Raw genomic sequence first — 20,791 nt, forward strand, 5'->3', positions numbered from 1 at the left:
TCTGACACTTTCAGCACTAACCCTAAATAAGAAAGAATAGGAATACCAAATAATGTGTCTTTCTGGAATTCTATACACTAATTGCTATACTCATTAAAGTTTTATTTCAGGCACACTTCAGGGGGTGAGTCACTGATTTAGTCTGTTCTTCTGAGGTCGATAAATGAGTACCAACACAGGTTGGGTGATATTGGGTGTATATTTTTTCTATATAAAGCGCTTAAGCGTAAGTGCTATATAATAATACATCATTCTCATTTGGTCATGGACATCTGCTTGCATTCACAGTAATTTGGTAATATGGGCTTATACACTGAAATTAACGATACATATGGCGATCCATTCTTGTATGAAATGTACATCACATTATAGTGATATCGTAACCATATTTTTCATAGTGTTCAATGCTATTATAAATGCCATATCATATCATATATATGTGATGCCACTTCCTGTTTTGTCAACGGGTGAAAGGTCGTGTTCCATCGCTTCCTGAAATATCACTTCGGGGTGGGGTCAAATGACATCACTTCTGGTGATGTCATCAGGGGGTCAAGAGTCGTGTGATGTCACTTCGCTACCTCTGGCATTTTGGTGAAATGACGTCCCTGCTTATACCCCCCCTTCGCTTTCTCCCACACATTCCGCCTTCATTGCGGCGGACCTGGGCTGGGACCTTGGCCTCCACTAAACATTCCCTTAAATAATGGGACTGGGCATTAAAACACAAGGATATCCCACGAGCCTGGGTCCTTTCTCCCTGATCTTTCACAACCCGGCTTTTTCTACAGGCTACCACCCACTGAACTTCAAAAACTGGACTACTGAGGGGCTCGAATCTCTGGGACAGCTCTTTAAGAATGGCCAACCCTGCTCCCTTGAACAATGCAAAGCAGCCTTTCAACTAACTGAAACAGAGAGGTTCTCTTATGCGCAACTTCGACACTGGTGCTCCAATCCCCAAACTCAACAATCAGCCGTGCGTGCCCCCAGCACTTTGGAGCTTACCATGAAGGATCTACTGCAGCAGGGGAACATCTCCTCGCTTTACAAACTGTTACAGGAACCAGATGCTCCCCACAAGAGCCGCCCATATGGCACAATGGGAGACCGACCTAGGTCACCCTCTGGAAGACCAAACGTCGGTGGACATTTGGTCCAGAACTCACTCCTCCTCCTTCTGCATCACTAATCGGGAATGTGCCCATAAACTGCTTCTGCGATGGTACTACCCCCAACCCGCTTGCATCACTTTAACCGCTCCCTTGACCCCCAGCGCTGGCGCAAGTGTGAACAGCTAGGATCATACTTTCATATTTGGTGGTCATGTCCTACCGCACAATCTTTTTGGACCCAATGCATCTCTACTATAAAAGACATTACCCATGTGGTGATCCCTAAGGAGCTGGAAACCATCCTCCTAGGCACCCCAGCACCAGGGGCCTATCCGAGATCAGGGAGAACAGCCAATCTCCTTACGCAACTTTTACTGCCCAGGAAAATTACTGTGCCCGTACCTGGAAGGCTACTGAGGGCCCCTCATTGACTCTGTGGTGGATTAAACTTTGGGACATCTTGGTCGCAGAAAAAGTTATGGCGGCCAAGGCAGGCCTCTTGCACCGGTTTGCGGACATTTGGGCCCCACTCCTAGACTATGATCGAAACTATCCGGCGATGACCCATGAACCCAGATTAGCTCGATGGGCCCTACTTATGGACATTGAGCTAATTACAGATTTGCCTGCTCAACCAGGCCAGGAGAAGAGTTGAACTGGAGACAGTGGGTGAGAGGTGGAGGGGTGGGGGGACTTTGGGGTATCCAGACTATGTTCACTCAGTCTTACTTAATTGGTACCTTAGGTCATTCTGTGTTTAATATATGCCTGTATTGTTTTTACTTGTGCAACCGGTTTAAAATGAACTTGTTTAAAAATAAAAACACGCCAACTCCAAGAGATAATTCAAGTCTTTTTATTTAAGTTTTCGGTAGGGCCCTTATGGTCGTCCCTGGCTATTTCATCTAAGTTCAGTAGTTTCCACCCTAGCCCAGGTGTCCCTATTTTCCTAATTTGTATATACCTCTTATTAACCCCTACTATCTAAATACTACCTGGCTGATAATGAGGGCTGATATCCAATTGCTTTGTCTAAAGTCCCTCAGGGACTTTCTAGGTTAGGCATACTCTGACGTTCAGGTTTGTTCTAAAGGATGCATCTAAAAGGGGGCGCTTTACAGACAATGAAGCTCCACTTGGACCTATTTCTCTCATGCCCTGATGTTCCTTTCCACATTTGTCTCTATTCTCCTCCCTTCTTCTGGCTACTCATTCCCTCCTACTGGCTCTCCCTTCGCTTTGCCTCCAATGTCTTTCTCCTACTCTCCACCCCACCTTCTTTTCAGTCACTCTCCTTTCACTCTCTCGATACTTCCACTCTTAAACTCTCATTCACCCACCTTGCATGTACATTCACCACACAGTACCACTTGCACTCCTGACCCAATACCTCACCTTTTCTCATGACTCCACACTCCGGTCCACCGTTCTTCTTCCTGCTGGTCTTTTGATCTGCCACCTCTTCCTTCTCATGCCTCACCCAAATAATCCTCACCTTCCTGTTTCCTGTTATGGTATATGTCATGTCATTTATAACGCGCCTGTACACAAGTGTTTCTAGGCCTGACAAGACAAGGAGGGGGAAGCAAAGGGAGGACAAAACAACAATTTTACTAGGCCTTGTGTCATTCAGATCGCGCAAGTGCAGGGAAGAGGAAGGGAAGAAGTGCAGGTAACTCAAGTGCAGCCAGCGGGTAGCTTAAATTTGCAGAGCGAGTGGACTGTAGTGTTGCAGATACAGACCACAGGTGCGGGCAGAGCCAGGAGGCAGTGCAAAGGGCAACTGGACATTCAGAAGCCTGGGCCCGAGTTCAGAGGGTAGACAGGTGACCAGTGCGTGGAGCAGTCGGGATATCAGCAGGATAGAGGAAGAGAGAAAACGGAAGTGAAAAGGAAGGTCTTGAGTTACTTCCGGAACCGGAGGTGGTTCTGCTCAAGTTTGAGAGAGGAAGGTAGGCTGTTTCAGAGGGAGGCCCCAGCCAAAGAGAGAGATCAGCCCCCAACTCTCTGTTTGGAAAAGCGACTGACCCTTAGAGAGTTTGAGGTGAATGAGCGGAGAGCTCGAGAAGGGATATGTTGGAGGTAATTCGGTCCCAGGCCCCAGAAAGCCTAGTGGATGATTCAAAGGGTCTTGAGCTTGCCGCCCGACGGAGCCAGTGAAGCGATTTCAGAGCTGGAGAGATATGATCCCTGAGCTTGAGGCCAAAGACAAGTCTTGTAGTCCTGTTCTGGATATGTTGTAGAGGTCAGAGAGTAGAGAAAGGAAGGTTTAGAAAGAGGCTGTTGCAGTAGTCTAGCCTAGAGAGGACTAGAGCTCTGGAGACAGTGAGCTTCTGGGGGAAAGTGAGGAAAGGAAGAATACCTCTGAGGAGGTGAAGCTGATAGTTTGACTTCTTGGAGACATCAGAGATGTAAGGAGAGGGTGGAGTCGAAGATGACCTGAAGGTTTCTAGCCTCACATGTATGAGTAGGAAGAGGGCCCAGAGTGGGCGGCCAGAGAGAGAGAGAGAGAGGGAAGGAGGGATCTGGTGTTTCCGATGAGGAGGATCTCAGTCTTACTGGCATTAAGGCAGAGATCATTGGCGGTGCACCATTCCTGAATTGCGTCCAGACATTCTGGTATGAGAGAAGAAGAAGCGGCTGAGGGAAGCCTGAAAGAGAGCTGGGTGTCATCCGCATAACACTGAAAGTTGGAGCAGAAAGTAGTGATGCAGTGGGCAAGAGGTGCCAGGTGGTGGTTGAAAAGCCAGGGAGAAAAGTTAGACCCCTGAGGAACACAAGTAGAGTGAGAGAGAGAGATAGAAGAGAGGAAAGATCGCAGGTAGACCTGAGGAGGGTCGGTCATTGAGAAAGGAGGTCCGCCAGGCCAGGGCCTGATCAATGATACCCAGGTTATCATGGAGGTTGACCTTATTAAAAGCAAAAGAAAGATTGAGAAGAATGAAGACAGAAGGAAGGTTAGTATCAAGGTTAGAGAGCAGGTCTTCATGGGTGTTCAGGAGAGCAGTTTCTGTGCTTCTGGCAGCTCTGAAGCCAGACTGGTGGTCGCGGAGACAACCAACAGATTCAGTGTGTAGATTAGGCAGGGAGATGGCCAGCTTTTCCAAAGGTTTGCCCAGGATAGTAGTGATGGAGATTGGGCGATAGTTAGCCGGGGAGGGAAGGGGTTGCACAAGGGAGTGCTTAAGGGGTGAGGGGAAGGTTCCAGTGTCAAAGGAGCGATTGCAGAAATCAGCCTAGGCTGGAGCAAGGTTGTCGATGTGGTCCTTTATGGTTCTGGATGAACAGGGGAGAACCTGCTTTGACGAGACTTTCATAGATCGGACTTGTCTAGAAACATTGTCTGGGATGAACAAGGGAAAGCAAGAGAAAGGAGTAGGAGAGACGGCCACAGGCAGGCCAGGAGTGCAGGAGGAGGAGGAGGAGGAGGTGGAGAAGGATGTAGAGGAATAGATGGTGGACAGGATGTCTTTAGTTTTAGTGATCAAATGAGAAGCTAAGGCCATGTAGAGGGAACAGGAGAGGTTGAGATTGCAGCAGGATTGGCCAGCTCCTCGCAGATTTTGAAGAGTTCGGCCGAGTTGTTAGATGCCGCAGAGACGCAGGCTTGGATGTGGGATCTCTTCTTGGCGAGGGCAGAGAGTCTGTATTGCCTTCGGCAGATGTGGCAGGCCAGTTTGTCAGAGGGTGCACCCAATGCCCTCCACTTCCTCTCATGCACCCTGCACTTGTGTTTAATGGTGAAGAGGTTGGATCGTACCAAAAGTTGCACTTGGATTTGGGCTTCAAGCTGATCCTTATGACAGGGGAAGGACATCAAGAGTGTTGGAGATAGAGAGATGAAGGTTAGGTAAAGCTGTGTCCGGGTGTGAGTCAGCCAAAGGTGCAGAAGGAGGAGAGAAAGTAGCGGCAAAAGCCTTGACTGAAACACACTTCATGGGTCGGATGACAAAGAAAGGTGGCAGTGCTGGAGTCGGCTTGGCCTGAGCGGTAGAGAGAGAGGGAGGTGGGAGACAATCACTCCAGAAGAGAAGAGTGGTGAGAAGGTTAGAGAGGAGGTGGTCTGATGAGATCAGAACATAGAGGGTGTGCCCTTCAGATTGCGAAGGGCCAGAGCGGGGGTGGGGGAGGAGGAAGAGGAGGAGGAGGAGGAGGAGGAAGAGGAGGAGGAATGATCAAAGCTATACCCCCACCGGGACGGTTGGTTCTGAGAGGATCTTGTAGCCATCAGGAAGGAGAATGTCAAAGCTTGTGACAGAGCTTGCCGTGAACCATGTCTCGGTGAGAACGAGTACATCCAAATCAAGTTCTTCCAGGAGACGGCAGCTAACGGAGGAGTGTTTGACAGCTGAGCGAGAGTTGAGAGTTGCAATGTGAAGCAGGTTCCCCCTTTGAAGAACTTTCATGGAGGGGCACAGGTCAGAGGTACGCCCTGCAGAAGTGTTGGAGGTGCCCGAGGATCGGCAGAGGAGGAAGGAGAAGGCAAGGTAGCCGGGGAGGAGGAAGAGGGTACAAGAGGGGTGGTGGAGGAAGGAGGCAACAGGATGGCCAGAGAAGCAGCAGAGGGAGCCGCAGAGGTGGCAGAGGATGGAGGCGGCAAAGGAGCCAGAGAGGGGAAAGAAGGTATAGCAGGCGAGGAAAGGAAGTTAATAAGGTGCGGGAAACGTCTATCAAAAAGGAGGAGGTTGGCCTGAGGACCTTGGACCAAGACAGTGCCATTTAAGTAGACATTAATGATGGTCTTGGAGGAGTGAAAGGGGGCCAGGAGGGCCTCCCACCAGGTGCCACCATTAAGGGGAGAAGAGGAAAAAGGAGAGAGAACAGAGACCATATTGTGGGACCATAGGCCTGGAGAGGGAATGACAAAGAGGATGTCGGTAAGGGTCTGTCTGGAAGAAGCACTGGTGTAGGTGTCAGCAATAGGGAGGCCTGGGTTGGAGACCAAGATGTCCCCTTTGAGCTTTTTCCTGCAAGACTTAGTGAGGGGGATATGATAGGCGATAGAAAAGCAGTTAGAGAAGATTGGTGAGACAGAGAGCACCATAGAGGTGGTGGGGCCTAAGCTGGAGGGGTAGGGGGCAGCTTTCGGGAGCAGGCAGGCGGGGGAAGGCTAGGGGGGACACACGAAAGGAGGGGGGCGCACAGTGGACAGGACAACGGATAGAAAATCCAATGAAATGTATAGAAAACAGCAACATAAAGCACACAATATGGAACCTAGAGAAGAAGGATGCAGATGTAAAGAATGAACAACAAGGCACAGAGCACAGTCGGGAACCTAGAAGGGAAGAAGGAATGCAGACCAACAACAAGGCACAGGGCGCAGCAGGGGATCTAAGAGGGAGGAAGGACAGCGCCAGCAAGAAAGCAAAGAGCACAAAAGGGGTCCTGGATTGGAGGAAGCAGGCAGTATAGTGAAAAGCACGAAATCTGAGCAAAGGAGGAAACGCAAAAGTCAATCACCAAAGGAACCTAGAGATAAAGAATGAGCACATCAGGAATGCAGGCAATACAATGTAAGCCAACAACCGTGGAGCTAAACGTCGAGAACAGTACACAATAAATCAGGGGCAGGAGCAAGGAAGAGAGGGGAAGGAAAGGGACCTCAGGGAAATTAGAGGACCTAAGATGCAGAGGAGCGCAGTAAGTAATAGAAAGAAGTGGCCTAAATTGCAAGGGGGTGCACGTGGCCTAAATGTTATGAGGGAAAGCTTGTGGCCTCGGATGCCAGGGAGAGCATGCAGCCTCGGATGCGAGGGAGTGCAGCCGGCCTAAGATGCCAGGGAGTGCAGCCGGCCTAAGATGCCAGGGAGTGCAGCCGGCCTAAGATGCCAGGGAGTGCAGCCGGCCTAAGATGCGAGGGAGCGCACGCGGCCTAAGATGCGAGAGAGGGCATGTGGCCTAAGATGCAATGGAGCACACGCAGCCTAGAGTTACGAGATAGCACACACTGCCTAAATTGAGAGGGAGAACACACGGCCTAGGATGCGAGGATGCGAGGGGGCGAGGGAGAAGTTACCCTTCTCATCCTCTCCTGCCTTCTCTCCTTGTACTTCTGGCCCTAAGAAATCATATCTTCCTCTGCTGGGAGGTGATACAAGGATCAGAGCTTTGAAAAAGGTGGTTAATTCCTGCCACTTTCTTCCGCTCAGGGCTACCTTGCTGCAACAATTTTCAACCCGCATTGGTGAGTGTCCCATTTCATGTTAGGGGCCCGTGCCGAAGCACATTTCCCAGTAAGAAGGTTGTAATAAAAGTGTGATGGGATCCGTTGCTGCTGCTAGAGCTCATCTAGGTATAAGGTCAATCCATTTTCTTCCGTCTTGGCAGTGCTCTCAGTTCTTGGCCAGCATGAAGATCACCTTCAGGTCTTGGGCACAGTGTCTTGAGACCTCCTCTGATGGTCTTAATGAGATAGCCTTCTGAGTCGAGAGCCTCTATGGCAACCTTGGCCTCAGATGACAAAGGTCATGGATAGCTCCCTGCAGGGATAGGGCACTTTCCTGTATGACCTCCTGGTCTCAGGGATTTGGCCCTCACTGGTAAGCATCTCCTACACCTGCTAGAGCTATGAGCGATCAGGTGAGCTCTTGTTGTTAAATTCTCTCCGTTCAGGGTAAGTGTGTCCTGATCCGGAAGGACAACACAGTGGCTGCACACTACCTTAAAAAGGAGGAGGCGGGGGTCTTTCTGGTTGCCCCTGATTAGGCTTTTAGGCTATGATACCATGATGTTCCGGGCTTGATCATCTCTCCTCCTTAGTGTTTTCTCTTGAATATGGACCTCCTTTCCCTTTTTCTGGAGGATAGATCATCCACTCGAATCTGTGAACCCTCAGCTTTCATGCCTAACTACTGAGAGGTTGAGATATAAGGAGTGGGACCAATCTGAAGATGTCCTGGTTGTAATCCTCTCCCCCAGGAGGCCTGAAACTAAGTCAATCTATACCCATAGATGGCACATGTTTAAAGCTTGGTGTTGGGAGAAAGATTTTAACTCCTTTGCTCCACCGCCCATATCTGGGTGGTCTTCTCTCTTTGGCCCAGTAGGGCCTTCTACTTGGTATGCTGAAGGGGTATTTGGCTTCTATCTTGCTCTTTAAAGAAAATTGTAGCAGGGATTCTTCTAATGGATTACATCCTCCCACATAATTCTCATTTTAGACACTTATTCTACAGCAGCAGCTGTCATTGTAAACATTTAACAGCAGTGGGCATAGGGTACCTCTTTATAGACGTGTCACGACTCATGCCCTTGGACTGTGGTGTCAGACCATGTGGGCTGCACCCAGTACCTCCATCTGGGCCTCAAGGGCCTGGACATTTGCCCCCAGACTCACTTGGAGTCAGTTCTGGCGCCTTTGGCACCAGACTCATGTGAAAAGCCAATAATCTGGGCCGATAAGGGCATTTTCTCAACAACATGGATGCTCCCACATGGCTCAGTTCTATAACTGAGCCATGCGGTCTAGCATTTTGGGTGTGGCAGGCCCAGGGACACCTGGGATACCTGCAGGCTATATAAACCACCCCGGATTGCAGAACACGCTTTGCGTTGCTCTGCTTGCTGCAGCGTGACGTTCACCGCATGTCAGCTGGAATCTTCATCCGTACGCCGGACCTGATCTCCTGCAAGAAACAAAGATCAGACACCATTAGTATTCGCTTACCTTTTGAAATCAGCTCTCGTACTCCGCTCCAGGATCCCGAACAGTCAACATCTTGGCAGATCTCCCTCCATCAAGATAACAGCTACCTGGGAAAAGAAAAAGAGAAAACAACATTAGTAAGTGTTTATTCTTCACATTCAATAAACCCTCGCTTACCGGCATAGAACAGCCTCCAACACCTGCAGGAAAAAAACGAAAGGGCTGGTTCCAACTCAGAGTGCCAGTTAGCGGTTTGCTCACCACTACTCACCGCTCTCCATCTTCTCGGCACATGTATTCCGGATCAGCATCGCAGCCTGCAAGAAAGACGATATAAACAGGTTAGCACAAGAAAAGCATATAGCGCCACGCTCCGCGCTTTCTTACCATCTCGTGCACAAACTGCGCAACATCACGAGGACAGCATCCACACCTATAAACAAGGAAAGAGTTAAATAGAGACAATTACAAAACAAAGAACACACCATGAAGACAGACTTACCTGAAGAACGGAGTCGCAATAGGTCTGGACTCTGTAGAGTCGCTCCAGTGAAGTAACTAGGCAGCGACAAGCCCAACCCCAAAGCACCCCTGCACCAAGTGGCAGGACAGAGAGCGCACCTTATCAAGAAGCAAGGTGAGAAGTGTGCCAGGGGGTCCTTGGGTCCCTATGGGAAGTGGAGTAGAATACCAGGCTAAAATCTAACTACTGTGTTTCAGACCTGGTTTCAGACCTGGTCTTCAGCCAGCAAGGGTGAAACAGTTCGGACTGGGTGGCGCCCCCGTGGATGCCAGGTGAGCGTTACAAGTCTCTCCTCGATGGGCCAGCCCAATGGCTATGGAAATGGCACCATCATCTCTACAGATGGAGCACACCACACCCTGTATTCTTTTTCTTATTTACCATATCTACTGTTATGTAATTTGTAAAGGGTTTAGCGAAAATGTTTCCATCACGCATGTTTATTGTTCTCATGTGGGATTTAAATTTAGTTTTGACCTTCTTGTTAGTTGCCCCTTTCAAATCTTTACATTCCCGTTCCTTGAAAAGGCTGATTATCAAGAAACACAATAGCAAATATTATTTCATTGTAATTTCCATGAGGAGAGTAAGTGATCTCCAATTAATAGCTGGATGTGAGTGTCAACAGTGTACATATGAAACTACAGACAATGGACATAAATCATCTGAGGCCTGGGAATTCAATACACATTATAAAGATGATTGAAGCGGATGGACCCTTGAGGTACCCCACATGTCAGAAGTGCTGTCATTTGTGGGCATGTTTACCTCTTCTTTTGATGATTGATTGAGTCTGTGCCATTGCACGCCCTTTAGTAATCTTAGTCTGATCTTGGTATTTAATAACGTAAAGTGGTCCACAATGTGAAATTCCACTTGTAGGTCTAAAAGTATAATTGCAGGAGGTCAGCCTCTATCACCAAGTCTCAGTTGTAATTAACCAACATCAGTTATCAATGTCTCAGCCTTCGATGGGGTTACTAGGCTAATTAGGTACCAGAGGACGGTTTATAGCCCTGATATATGTACAACTTTGAGTATTAATTGTCTTTATATTCAGTCTAAAAATGCCCTAGATTCACCATCAATTGGGCAAATATTAAGCATAAAAATCCCTGTAATTCTACATGTAGTGTACAATGGATAAGACCCACAAATCAGCATCAATAACATGAAGATCACATGAGCCCTTTCTGTTTATTTCAGTTCGCCAAATCACTACAAATTCTAGTATGGCAAGGATTAATGTTAGATTTCAGCATATCACATACTTAGCCAAAAGCAAGAATTTATGGCTTTGCCCAGGAATGACTTCAGGGCCTTTCAACTTTTTGGTTAAAATGGGCCTGAGTCTCGGGGGGTGCCTTGGCAACTGCCCCTATGTTGACAGTGTTTTGACACAGCAACATCATCTTTGAATTAGAACATTAAAGTGTGCTTTGCTGCGCCCATGTTACAGGAACTCAAAGTATCACATCAAAGGAGGAAAGGAATAATCCAGAGGAGATTGACATGGTATAGATCAGCTAGATTTATCTGGAGCTGCGTCAGTGAAAACTCCCAGAATGCAAATTAGTGTGCAGACTTACATTGTAAAATCTATTTACAGAGGTCATCTAAAGCAACGCAATTCTTTGTGTGTGCCTATCAACTTGAACAGAGTCCTCACAGTCCTCAAAACTGATCACCAAGCAAAGGTGATCCGTTACAAGAATTTTGTATTTTAGCATTGCTGTGGAGATCACTACAAATGAAAGGATTGTCTACATCTTAAACCACTAAACACAGTTTTCTTTTGTTGTATGTGTAAAATGTACTTTGGGCGATCTAATAATATGTTTGATACTGTTGTTTCTGAATTGTGTTTTCCCTGATGTCTTAGTGTTGTAAAAGTTTAGACACTTCCACAGTTATTCCGGAAAACAGATCTTGAAGAGGGATGGGGACGCCTACCCCCACTTCCCACTCCTACAAAATTCTTGACACAGAAGGCCAGGAAACCGATGATTGACAAGTATGTCGAGAGGTACCCCCTCAGCCAGCCCTACAGACCAGGTGCGGTATAAATTTACCCCAGAGTGGACGAGGAGCCCCAGGCTACAACTAAAGACACCTCAATCGACAGTCTCGATTAAAGCACCAGGAAGCCATGCTGCTGATGTTGTTGGAGACACCACGACCTTGCAGCGTTAGACATGAAGCACACGTGCCATCCGTACTCTGGGATATCAACAAACAATCTAATACATGAAGAACACGAGCATACAGCTCTATAGTTGGAGGACAGACACCTATACATACTGTCATTGTTTTTATAATTTTTATCATTACCCAAACGCAGCAACCGCAAGAAGAAGCAAGAGATCCTGAGCAGAGCTTGCAGATAATTACATGCGAATAACCGTATGGCCCTGCAGGAGCACCTATGGAACCTGACCGAACCAAGTGTGACTAACCTATGGAGAATGTAGTATAGCACGAACACTGTAGAATATGCATTTTAAAGGTATAGGAAAATTACAGCAGGCCGCGGGCCTCTTAGCAAGAGCTGAGCTGAGCTGAATTCAGGCTGGACAAAGAGCAAAAGGTGTGAGACAGTACCCGCTGCCAAGGCCACAAGATACGGATGACATTCCATTCCATGAACGACAAAAACACCAGCTGCAGTAAACACAGACAATTCCTCATAATTCAGAGCTGCACAGCTCAAAATCATGGTCTCCGAACATGTGACCCGGCCGATGCAGACAATGGACAGCCACCAGCACTGGGAAATGGAGCCGATCTCAGGCTACCAGACAGACTGCAACAAAGATGCTACAATGTGAGACAAGTGTTGCCCCGAGCAAGAAGAGTACTCTCTTAGACTAAGGTGGTACACACAAGTTCCAATGCAGACACATAGTCATTCTTAAGAGCTGAGAACCTTTTCAGATCCCAGGCCTGTGGACGTAAGCTCTAGCCAACCATAGTTCAGTATCCCAGTGGTGGGTAGCAGCGGGAAAGAACCAATGGCAAGACCCTCACACTGCAACATTGTTATATAGATAGTGACTTGGGGATTGACCAGGCCAGCCACCTGACAAGGGAGAGCCAGTAGAATAACACATATAGGTCACCAAATAGGTTATTAGGCTCCTGTGGCCAACCCCACACGTCGATAGGTTTTTGGAGAGGCCTAAGTAGTGACGGAGCAGTGACGCATTTTTTTATCGAATCTAGCCTGCGGACCTGGAGAAATTGAGACGTCCACGGAGTTCTTCTGTCCCTGTGCTAATCCCTGTTGGTTTTGTCTGTAATAAACCGCAGTTTTAACTTGCCGTTGACGGAGTCCTCCGTTTGTCCTGTGGAAGGTGTTGGGCCTTCTGTCAGAATATGATGAAGTTCCTTCCCCCTGAGACTCCTCACCTGGGTCTTCAGTGGGGTTCGATGGCCTCGGTCTCCTTCTTCTTTCCGTCTGGGGACTCTCTCTTTCGTCACTTGACTTGATAGTCCTTCTTCCCTTCTTGCGTTCGAAGAGATAGGGACGTTCTCCCCCCGAGGCCACCTTGCCCGCCTATGGATCTGGCAGTCAGGTGAACCCAGGGGAGTCCGTTCCTCAAACAGGGAAAAAGCCTGATGGCAGAAAAAACCCTGTGTGTTAGTCGATGGGATTGGTCGATCCGATGGGAAGACTGGAGAGGCTGGTGTAGTCTCGTATCAGGTGAAACAGCAAGTTAAACGAAGGCCTGATCTTCCTGGATAAGGGTTCGCTCCAAGCGATGCTCTGTGAGAGAATGGGGTTCGGCAGCTCGCTGGAAGCAAGGAACTATTCCAAACAGGAGGCAAATGGAAAAGGATACAGGAGGCTAAAGAGGTAAGGATAGCCACAATAGGAATCTGGAGAAAACAAGAAGAGATGAAGAAAACAAGCAGGTGAGAGTACCCGAGAATTCCAGGGAGAAAGAGAGCGAGAGAAAGAGAGAGCGAGAAAGAGAGAGAGAGAGAGAGAGCGCGAGAGAGAGAGCGCGAGAGAGAGAGCGAGAGAGAGAGAGAGAGCGAGAGAGAGAGCGAGCGAGAGAGAGAGATAGCGAGAGAGAATAGAAGGTGGGTGAAACACAGAAAAGAATGTGACTGGACCGAGAAACACAGCGGATGGTAAACAGAGCCCACTAGACCCCGAGGTAGAAATAAAGGGAACAGAAATCGGAAGGCGCACTCGAAAAGTGAGCCTAAGTCGGGAACAAACAGCCGCGGAAAGGCAGACCGAAGGTAAGAGAAACTCGTGAAAGAGGCTGGACAGGAGAAAAAAGGGGTCTGAACGAGAGGGGATAACCAGGGAAGGCACAGGCAAAATTCAAGGGAAAAACTCGTAAGTGAGGCACTGCAGCAAAGCGAAAGTCAATAGACCGACGAATGCGAGTTGCAACGCGAGTTGCAGGGGGCGTGGTCTCCTCTTATACCTGCCGGTCCAAGACGACTAGAGCGTCAAACGGACCGGTAGAGAGGCTCAATATCGCCTCCATCTTGCCCAGAGTTTCCACGGCCGTGGTGTGACAGTATGCCCTCTCTTCATCGACTCTCCCCCGGGTTTTCCCGGATGTAGGCGATGGAACTGTCTTAGAAGTCGTGGGGCGTGGATATGACATCTGGGCTCCCAAGACCGTTCTGCTACAGAATATCCCTTCCACTGGACCAGATATTGTATGGTTCCATGCTTGTAACGTGAATCAACCAGCCTCTCCACTTCATATTCTTCCGGTTCGGGATCTTGGTGTATAGAGGAGGGTATACGACGGCCCATGGGATCTGGATGATAAGCCTTCAGGAGGGAGGTATGAAAAACAGGGTGTATCCTTTTCAGACTGGAAGGCAGACGTAATCGAAAGGCCACTGGGTTTACTTGAGATAAAATGGGAAATGGGCCTATAAAGCGGGCTGAGAATTTACCAGGATGAACCCAACGTGGGAGATATTTGGTTGACAACCAGACCTTAGTCCCCACTTCCCATTTGGGGTTAGGAGATCTCTTCTTATCAGCATACTTCTTGTATCGAATCCTACTTGCCTCCAGCTTCTGAGCTGCTTCCTTCTGGATGGATCGAAGATCAAACAGGCGCTGGTCTACCGAAGGGACTGAAGTTGGAGGAACCCCAAAGAGAGGTATATGCCTCGGATGATAACCGTAGGTGAAGTAGAAGGGGCTGAAGCCAGTTGCCGAATGTTTGGTGTTGTTGTAAGTAAATTCTGCTAAAGTTAGAAAGGACTTCCACTTATCTTGTTCCTGATGACAAAAGCAACAGAGATATTGTTCGAGAGTGGAATTTAGGCGTTCTGTTTGTCCGTTGCTTTGGGGATGATAACCAGAGGATAAGGCTCTCTTTATACCCAAAGCACTACATAAGGCTGACCAGAATCGGGATGTAAATTGGGACCCCCTATCGGAAACTATGGTCCGAGGTAGACCATACAATCTTACTATTTCTCTCAGGAACACTTTGGCGGTTTCGGATGCAGAAGGCAAGCCAGGCAAGGGAGAGAAGTGAGCCATCTTGCTCAATGTATCCACCGTAACCATGATTGCTGTGGATCCCATAGAGAGAGGGAGATCCACGATGAAATCAGTGGAAATGTGTTCCCAAGGTTGTGATGGTAGAGGTTCTTGTTGGAGCAACCCCATGGGCCGATGAGTAATGGGTTTATTAGCCGCACATACCGGACAAGCCATCACATATGTTCTGACGTCCTGGTCCATAGTCGGCCACCAGAAATATCTGGATATCAGATGTAGTGTTGCCCCATGGCCCTTATGTCCTGCCGAAGGAAGGTCATGGCACCAGAATAAGGCTTGCGTCTGGAGTTTCTCCGATGGTAAATACAGTGATCCTCGATGAAAGTATAGCTTCCCTCTTCTTTCCATGAGGGTCATATGGTCGGGAGAGACTTCAGAGAGACTGGTCGAGCGCTCTACTTCTTGTATGAAGGAGTTGACCATTCCTAGGATTCTCTTACCAGAGAGCATCTCACCCAGGCCCTGATCTTTTTTGGGCTCTAGACTGCGGGACAGAGCGTCCGCTAGGGCATTCTCCTTTCCTGGAAGGTAGGTTATCTCAAAGTCGAACTGGAAAAAAAAATACGCCCATCGGGCGTGACGAGAATTGCGGCATTCCATCTGTTGCAAAACCTTAAGATTCCGGTGGTCAGTGCGAACCAGAAATGGATGGGCAGCCCCCTGAAGTAAATGCCTCCATTCAATGCATGCCTGACGAATCGCCAGTAATTCTCGTTCCAACACAGAGTAGTTCCTCTCACTGGGTGTAAGAGTTCTGGAATAATATGCTACCGGATGTTCTGCTCCGTCTTTGCCTGATTGTAGGAGAGCAGCTCCAATGGCACCTCCGGAAGCATCCGTCTCCACCACAAAAGGAAGAGACTGATTTGGTTGCACTAGGATAGGAGCGGTGGTGAATGTCCTCTTAAGTAATAGAAAGGCCTGATCCGCCTCCATATCCCATTCGAACTTCTGACCTTTCTTAAGCAAACGGGTGATTGGTAGAACAATATCCGAGAAGCTAGGAATAAATCTTCTGTAAAAGTTAGATAGTCCCAGAAATCTCTGTATATCCTTGGGATTCCTTGGAGTGGGCCATTGAAGAACTGCCTTAACCTTCTCCGAATCCATCTGTACCCCCTCTTTAGAAAGAATGAACCCTAAATAAGATACTGAGGAGGCTTCAAAAACACATTTCTCGGGTTTAACCAGTAGTTGATGTTCTCTCAACCTTTGAAGAACTTGCGTGACGTGCCTTCGATGTTCAGAGAGGGAGGAAGAGAAGATCAAAATATCGTCTAAATAGACCACCACCGAGATATATAGCATATCTGAGAAGATCTTATCTACAAAACGTTGGAACACGGCAGGAGCATTCACTAGTCCGAAGGGCATTACCCTATACTCAAAGTGGCCCAAGGGAGTTCTAAAAGCCGTTTTCCACTCATCTCCCTCCCTTATTCTCAACAAATGATAGGCTCCTCGAAGGTCTAGCTTTGTAAAGATTGAGGCTCCTTCCACTGCTTCAAGTACCTCCTTTATGAGGGGCATAGGGTACCTGTCCCTGATAGTCAGGCTGTTCAGCCCACGGTAGTCTATACACGGTCTTAATTCCGTAGTACCCTTCTTAGGAATGAAGAACATTGAGGCCCCTGCCGGAGAATGGGATTCTTGTTTAAACCGTTTTGCAGATTGGCATCCAAATATTCCTTCAATGCTCTTCTTTCCGGTAGTGACATAGGGTACATACGACCAAAAGGAACAGATGCCTCAGGCTTTAGATCGATACCGCAGTCCTCGGCTCGATGTGGGGGTAGAGTACGAGGTAGTCTGTCTTCGAAGATTTCAGCATACTCCTGATAACGCGGTGGAATCGTTTGGACCACTGTCGTGAAAGTCGAGAGTGCTATCCCCTTCCTCATCAAAGGAGGGGGTTGTGGTAGACATTCCTTCGAGCAGTACTGTGACAAAAAACAGACGGTATTCGCAGACCAATCAATCCTGGGATTATGTTTACGCAGCCAGGGTATGCCCAGGATGATTGGGAAATGAGCTGCTCTTATAACATCAAAGACGATCTGTTCTTGGTGCTGAGACAAGGACATTTTAGCCGGAACTGTCTCCTTAATGATGGGACCGGAGGAAAGGGGAGCTCCATCTACCCCTTCTACAGGCAAAGGGCAGGCCTTCCGACGCAGGGGTATGCCTTGTTCTTGAGCCCACTGGATATCAATAAAGTTCCCGGCCGCACCACAATCCAGCATGGCTAAGACTTCTACAGATGGAGAGGAATCAAAGGTAAGGCGCACAGAAAACACCATAAGGCTGTTATTATCCGCAGAAGGATCCTGGTGGGTGGAATTGCAGGGATTCTTCGATTCTGCCCGGTTCCTTTCCCTGCTCAGGACCGGGGAGGCGCGTTTCCCGGGCGTCTCGGGGGTACCTCTGGACAATTCGGGAGCAAATGTTTCGGAGATCCGCAGTACATGCAAAGACCCAGGTCTCTGCGTCTCTTGCGTTCCTCGGGGGTCAAAGGGCCTCGGGTTGTCCCTATCTGCATAGGCTCTTCCTGTTGGGGTCGGTTAGAAGAACTAGCAGTGGGAATCCCTCCTGAGGGATGTGGTCTGAATCTCCTTCTTTCTAACCTCCGTTCCTGCAGTCTGTACTCTAATTGCAGGGATAACGTAACCAATTCTTGAAAGGAGGTAGGACGCGCCATCCTGGCTAGCTCATCCTTGAGCTCATCATGTAAGCCTCGACGAAAAAGGGTCTGCTGGGCCGAATCTGGCCATCCTGAGTCTGTGGCCAATTTGGTAAAAGTAGAGGCATAAGTCTGTACATCTTGATTGCCTTGACGGAGATCTAGAAGGGCTTCATAGGAAGAATACTGGACCTCTGGTCTCTCAAATCTGGAACGCAGCAGTTGAGTGAACTGAGAGTAATCCGATATGGCAGGATCTGCGAGTGCTATCAGTGGGGTTGCCCAAGCCAATGCGTTGCCAGCAAGGTTGGAAACAAGAAACCCTACCTTGGCTCTATCCAGTTCATATGCCCTTGGTCGAAACGTGAAATAAATCATACAAGCGTTCAGGAATTCCTTTAGGAGTTTCGGATTGCCATCATACTTCCCAAAAGAAAATGTCAGGGGAGGTAGATCGCCTCGGGTTTCTTCTCGTGCCGCTACTTGTTGGCGTAGGTTAGCGTTCTCGGTTCGGAGATTCTGAACCTCGGCTTGAAGGCCCTGAATAGCAGTCACCATCTCCTGGTATTGTTCCAAGGAGGCCATGCCGGTTGTGAGGCGTTGCAATCTGTCAGAATATGATGAAGTTCCTTCCCCCTGAGACTCCTCACATGGGTCTTCAGTGGGGTTCGATGGCCTCGGTCTCCTTCTTCTTTCCGTCTGGGGACTCTCTCTTTCGTCACTTGACTTGATAGTCCTTCTTCCCTTCTTGCGTTCGAAGAGATAGGGACGTTCTCCCCCCGAGGCCACCTTGCCCGCCTATGGATCTGGCAGTCAGGTGAACCCAGGGGAGTCCGTTCCTCAAACAGGGAAAAAGCCTGATGGCAGAAAAAACCATGTGTGTTAGTCGATGGGATTGGTCGATCCGATGGGAAGACTGGAGAGGCTGGTGTAGTCTCGTATCAGGTGAAACAGCAAGTTAAATGAAGGCCTGATCTTCCTGGATAAGGGTTCGCTCCAAGCGATGCTCTGTGAGAGAATGGGGTTCGGCAGCTCGCTGGAAGCAAGGAACTATTCCAAACAGGAGGCAAATGGAAAAGGATACAGGAGGCTAAAGAGGTAAGGATAGCCACAATAGGAATCTGGAGAAAACAAGAAGAGATGAAGAAAACAAGCAGGTGAGAGTACCCGAGAATTCCAGGGAGAAAGAGAGCGAGAGAAAGAGAGAGCGAGAAAGAGAGAGAGAGAGAGAGAGAGAGCGTGAGAGAGAGAGAGAGAGAGAGCGAGAGAGAGAGAGAGAGAGAGAGAGAGAGAGAGAGAGAGAGAGAGCGAGCGAGAGAGAGAGATAGCGAGAGAGAATAGAAGGTGGGTGAAACACAGAAAAGAATGTGACTGGACCGAGAAACACAGCGGATGGTAAACAGAGCCCACTAGACCCCGAGGTAGAAATAAAGGGAACAGAAATCGGAAGGCGCACTCGAAAAGTGAGCCTAAGTCGGGAACAAACAGCCGCGGAAAGGCAGACCGAAGGTAAGAGAAACTCGTGAAAGAGGCTGGACAGGAGAAAAAAGGGGTCTGAACGAGAGGGGATAACCAGGGAAGGCACAGGCAAAATTCAAGGGAAAAACTCGTAAGTGAGGCACTGCAGCAAAGCGAAAGTCAATAGACCGACGAATGCGAGTTGCAACGCGAGTTGCAGGGGGCGTGGTCTCCTCTTATACCTGCCGGTCCAAGACGACTAGAGCGTCAAACGGACCGGTAGAGAGGCTCAATATCGCCTCCATCTTGCCCAGAGTTTCCACGGCCGCGGTGTGACACCTTCTGAGAGTTTAATTACGCATATAAGCCTCAAAATGTGCATATTTGTGCAGTAAAATTTGAAAGTCGGCCAGACTACATTGTGGGTAGGAGAGGGTTCTGCAAAGTGGTGGAAGTTTTGTGTTTAAGCTTATAAAAAGTTTTCTTAATAAAATACAAAATAAAATAGAAATACAATGTAGCTGAATAGTTTAATAAGTGAGCTAAAAAAGGGGAAACACATGGCGCAGTCAGATAAACAACATTTAGGGGTGTTTGCCTTTATAGCATGGCTGCAGGAATTGCAAATGTAATAACACAATTACATTGTAAAGCTTATTTCATATTAAAAGTTTGGGAATGCCCTAATGAAATACATTTTGACACAATTTTCAATATTGTATCCTATATTGATTATGCATTATGCTATTCTATTTTACTTTTCAGAGGGCTGGCAATGGTTAATAAATGACAGTTTGAAAAGTCTACACTTGGTATCAAGTACTTCAAGACCAAAAATAAAGGTATGTTATAGCTTCATAGGTTTGTGTGTAGTTTTATAAACTAATCTTTCTCTCTAAGGTAATGGGTCACCATTTAAAATACAGTGTATGAAAACAAAGAAAACTCAATGTAGACTCCTGAGAACATGTACAAAGACTTCCTCACCTCTGTTTGTACCAAAACACTCTTGCCAGCTTTCCTTAGGTGGGCAGGCAAGTTTTTGCATGTTCCTATGCTCCCAATTACGCTACAGGCTTCAGCCTCCCTGTGAGTTCACCTGGCCTCGTTGTCCTTGTGGATTCTAGGAATGCTGCAGCTTCCAGTATTTATAAATGTGCATCTGAATTTTGCTTGTAGTTCTATGTGTAGGATTAACTCTCATTACTTTCTAGCTAGTGTCTTGAAAAATCCAAGTTGATCAAAATCTTCAATCGATTGCATTCTCCCTCAGATTCCTCTTCAGATGGATATCCCTTCCAGCGTCAGCTGCTTGGAAAATCTTTCAACGGAGGGCGTAGTGCACCTCGACTTGGCCGTCAATCCTTCTGAACTCAATGCAGTGGTAGTCTACTATGGACGTGAGGCCGGTCGTCGTACATATACTATGTCACTACACCCCTGTACCTCAGTTTCTTTTTTCTGTGCGCTCAGCATACTATCATGACTCCAGGCTCACCTGTCCTCACTGGACCCCAGGTTCCACATGCTTTGCAGCGATTGCAACTCTCGCCTGCTTATAGGTCAGCTGCACAGCCTTTTCTTACACGCTGGAAACTGTACGGGAGGTTGCCATGACAACATTGTGCATCTATGAGACGCTGCGCTACAACACTGCGTTCCAAGACCGCCCATGGTCATGTGACATGGAGCGCTGCATTGCCGTGGCAGCGCTGTGTCCCTGGATTCGTTTAAATAAAGCCACATCACTCTGCCGTTGCTTCTGATTGTTGAATCCTGTATCGAAGCTTCGCTGTTCCTTACTTACCTGTTCCGT

The 20,791-nt window shown here is 48.1% G+C and overlaps 1 protein-coding gene across 4 annotated transcripts in view; it reads left to right on the forward strand.

Moving 5' to 3' along the window:
* The window catches only part of TBCD (tubulin folding cofactor D), a 2,839,019-nt gene that overhangs the window by 2,337,934 nt on the left and 480,294 nt on the right, over window positions 1-20,791 (forward strand). For all 4 annotated transcript variants that reach the window (XM_069654539.1, XM_069654542.1, XM_069654540.1 and 1 more), the window contains exon 27: window positions 19,741-19,817. In XM_069654539.1, the coding sequence (XP_069510640.1) occupies window positions 19,741-19,817 (77 nt within the window). The remainder of the gene's footprint in view (window positions 1-19,740; window positions 19,818-20,791) is intronic.

This window comes from Ambystoma mexicanum, chromosome 3q (assembly GCF_040938575.1).
Source record: "Ambystoma mexicanum isolate Mex_15411 chromosome 3q, UKY_AmexF1_1, whole genome shotgun sequence".
Taxonomy (NCBI): Eukaryota; Metazoa; Chordata; class Amphibia; order Caudata; family Ambystomatidae; genus Ambystoma; species Ambystoma mexicanum.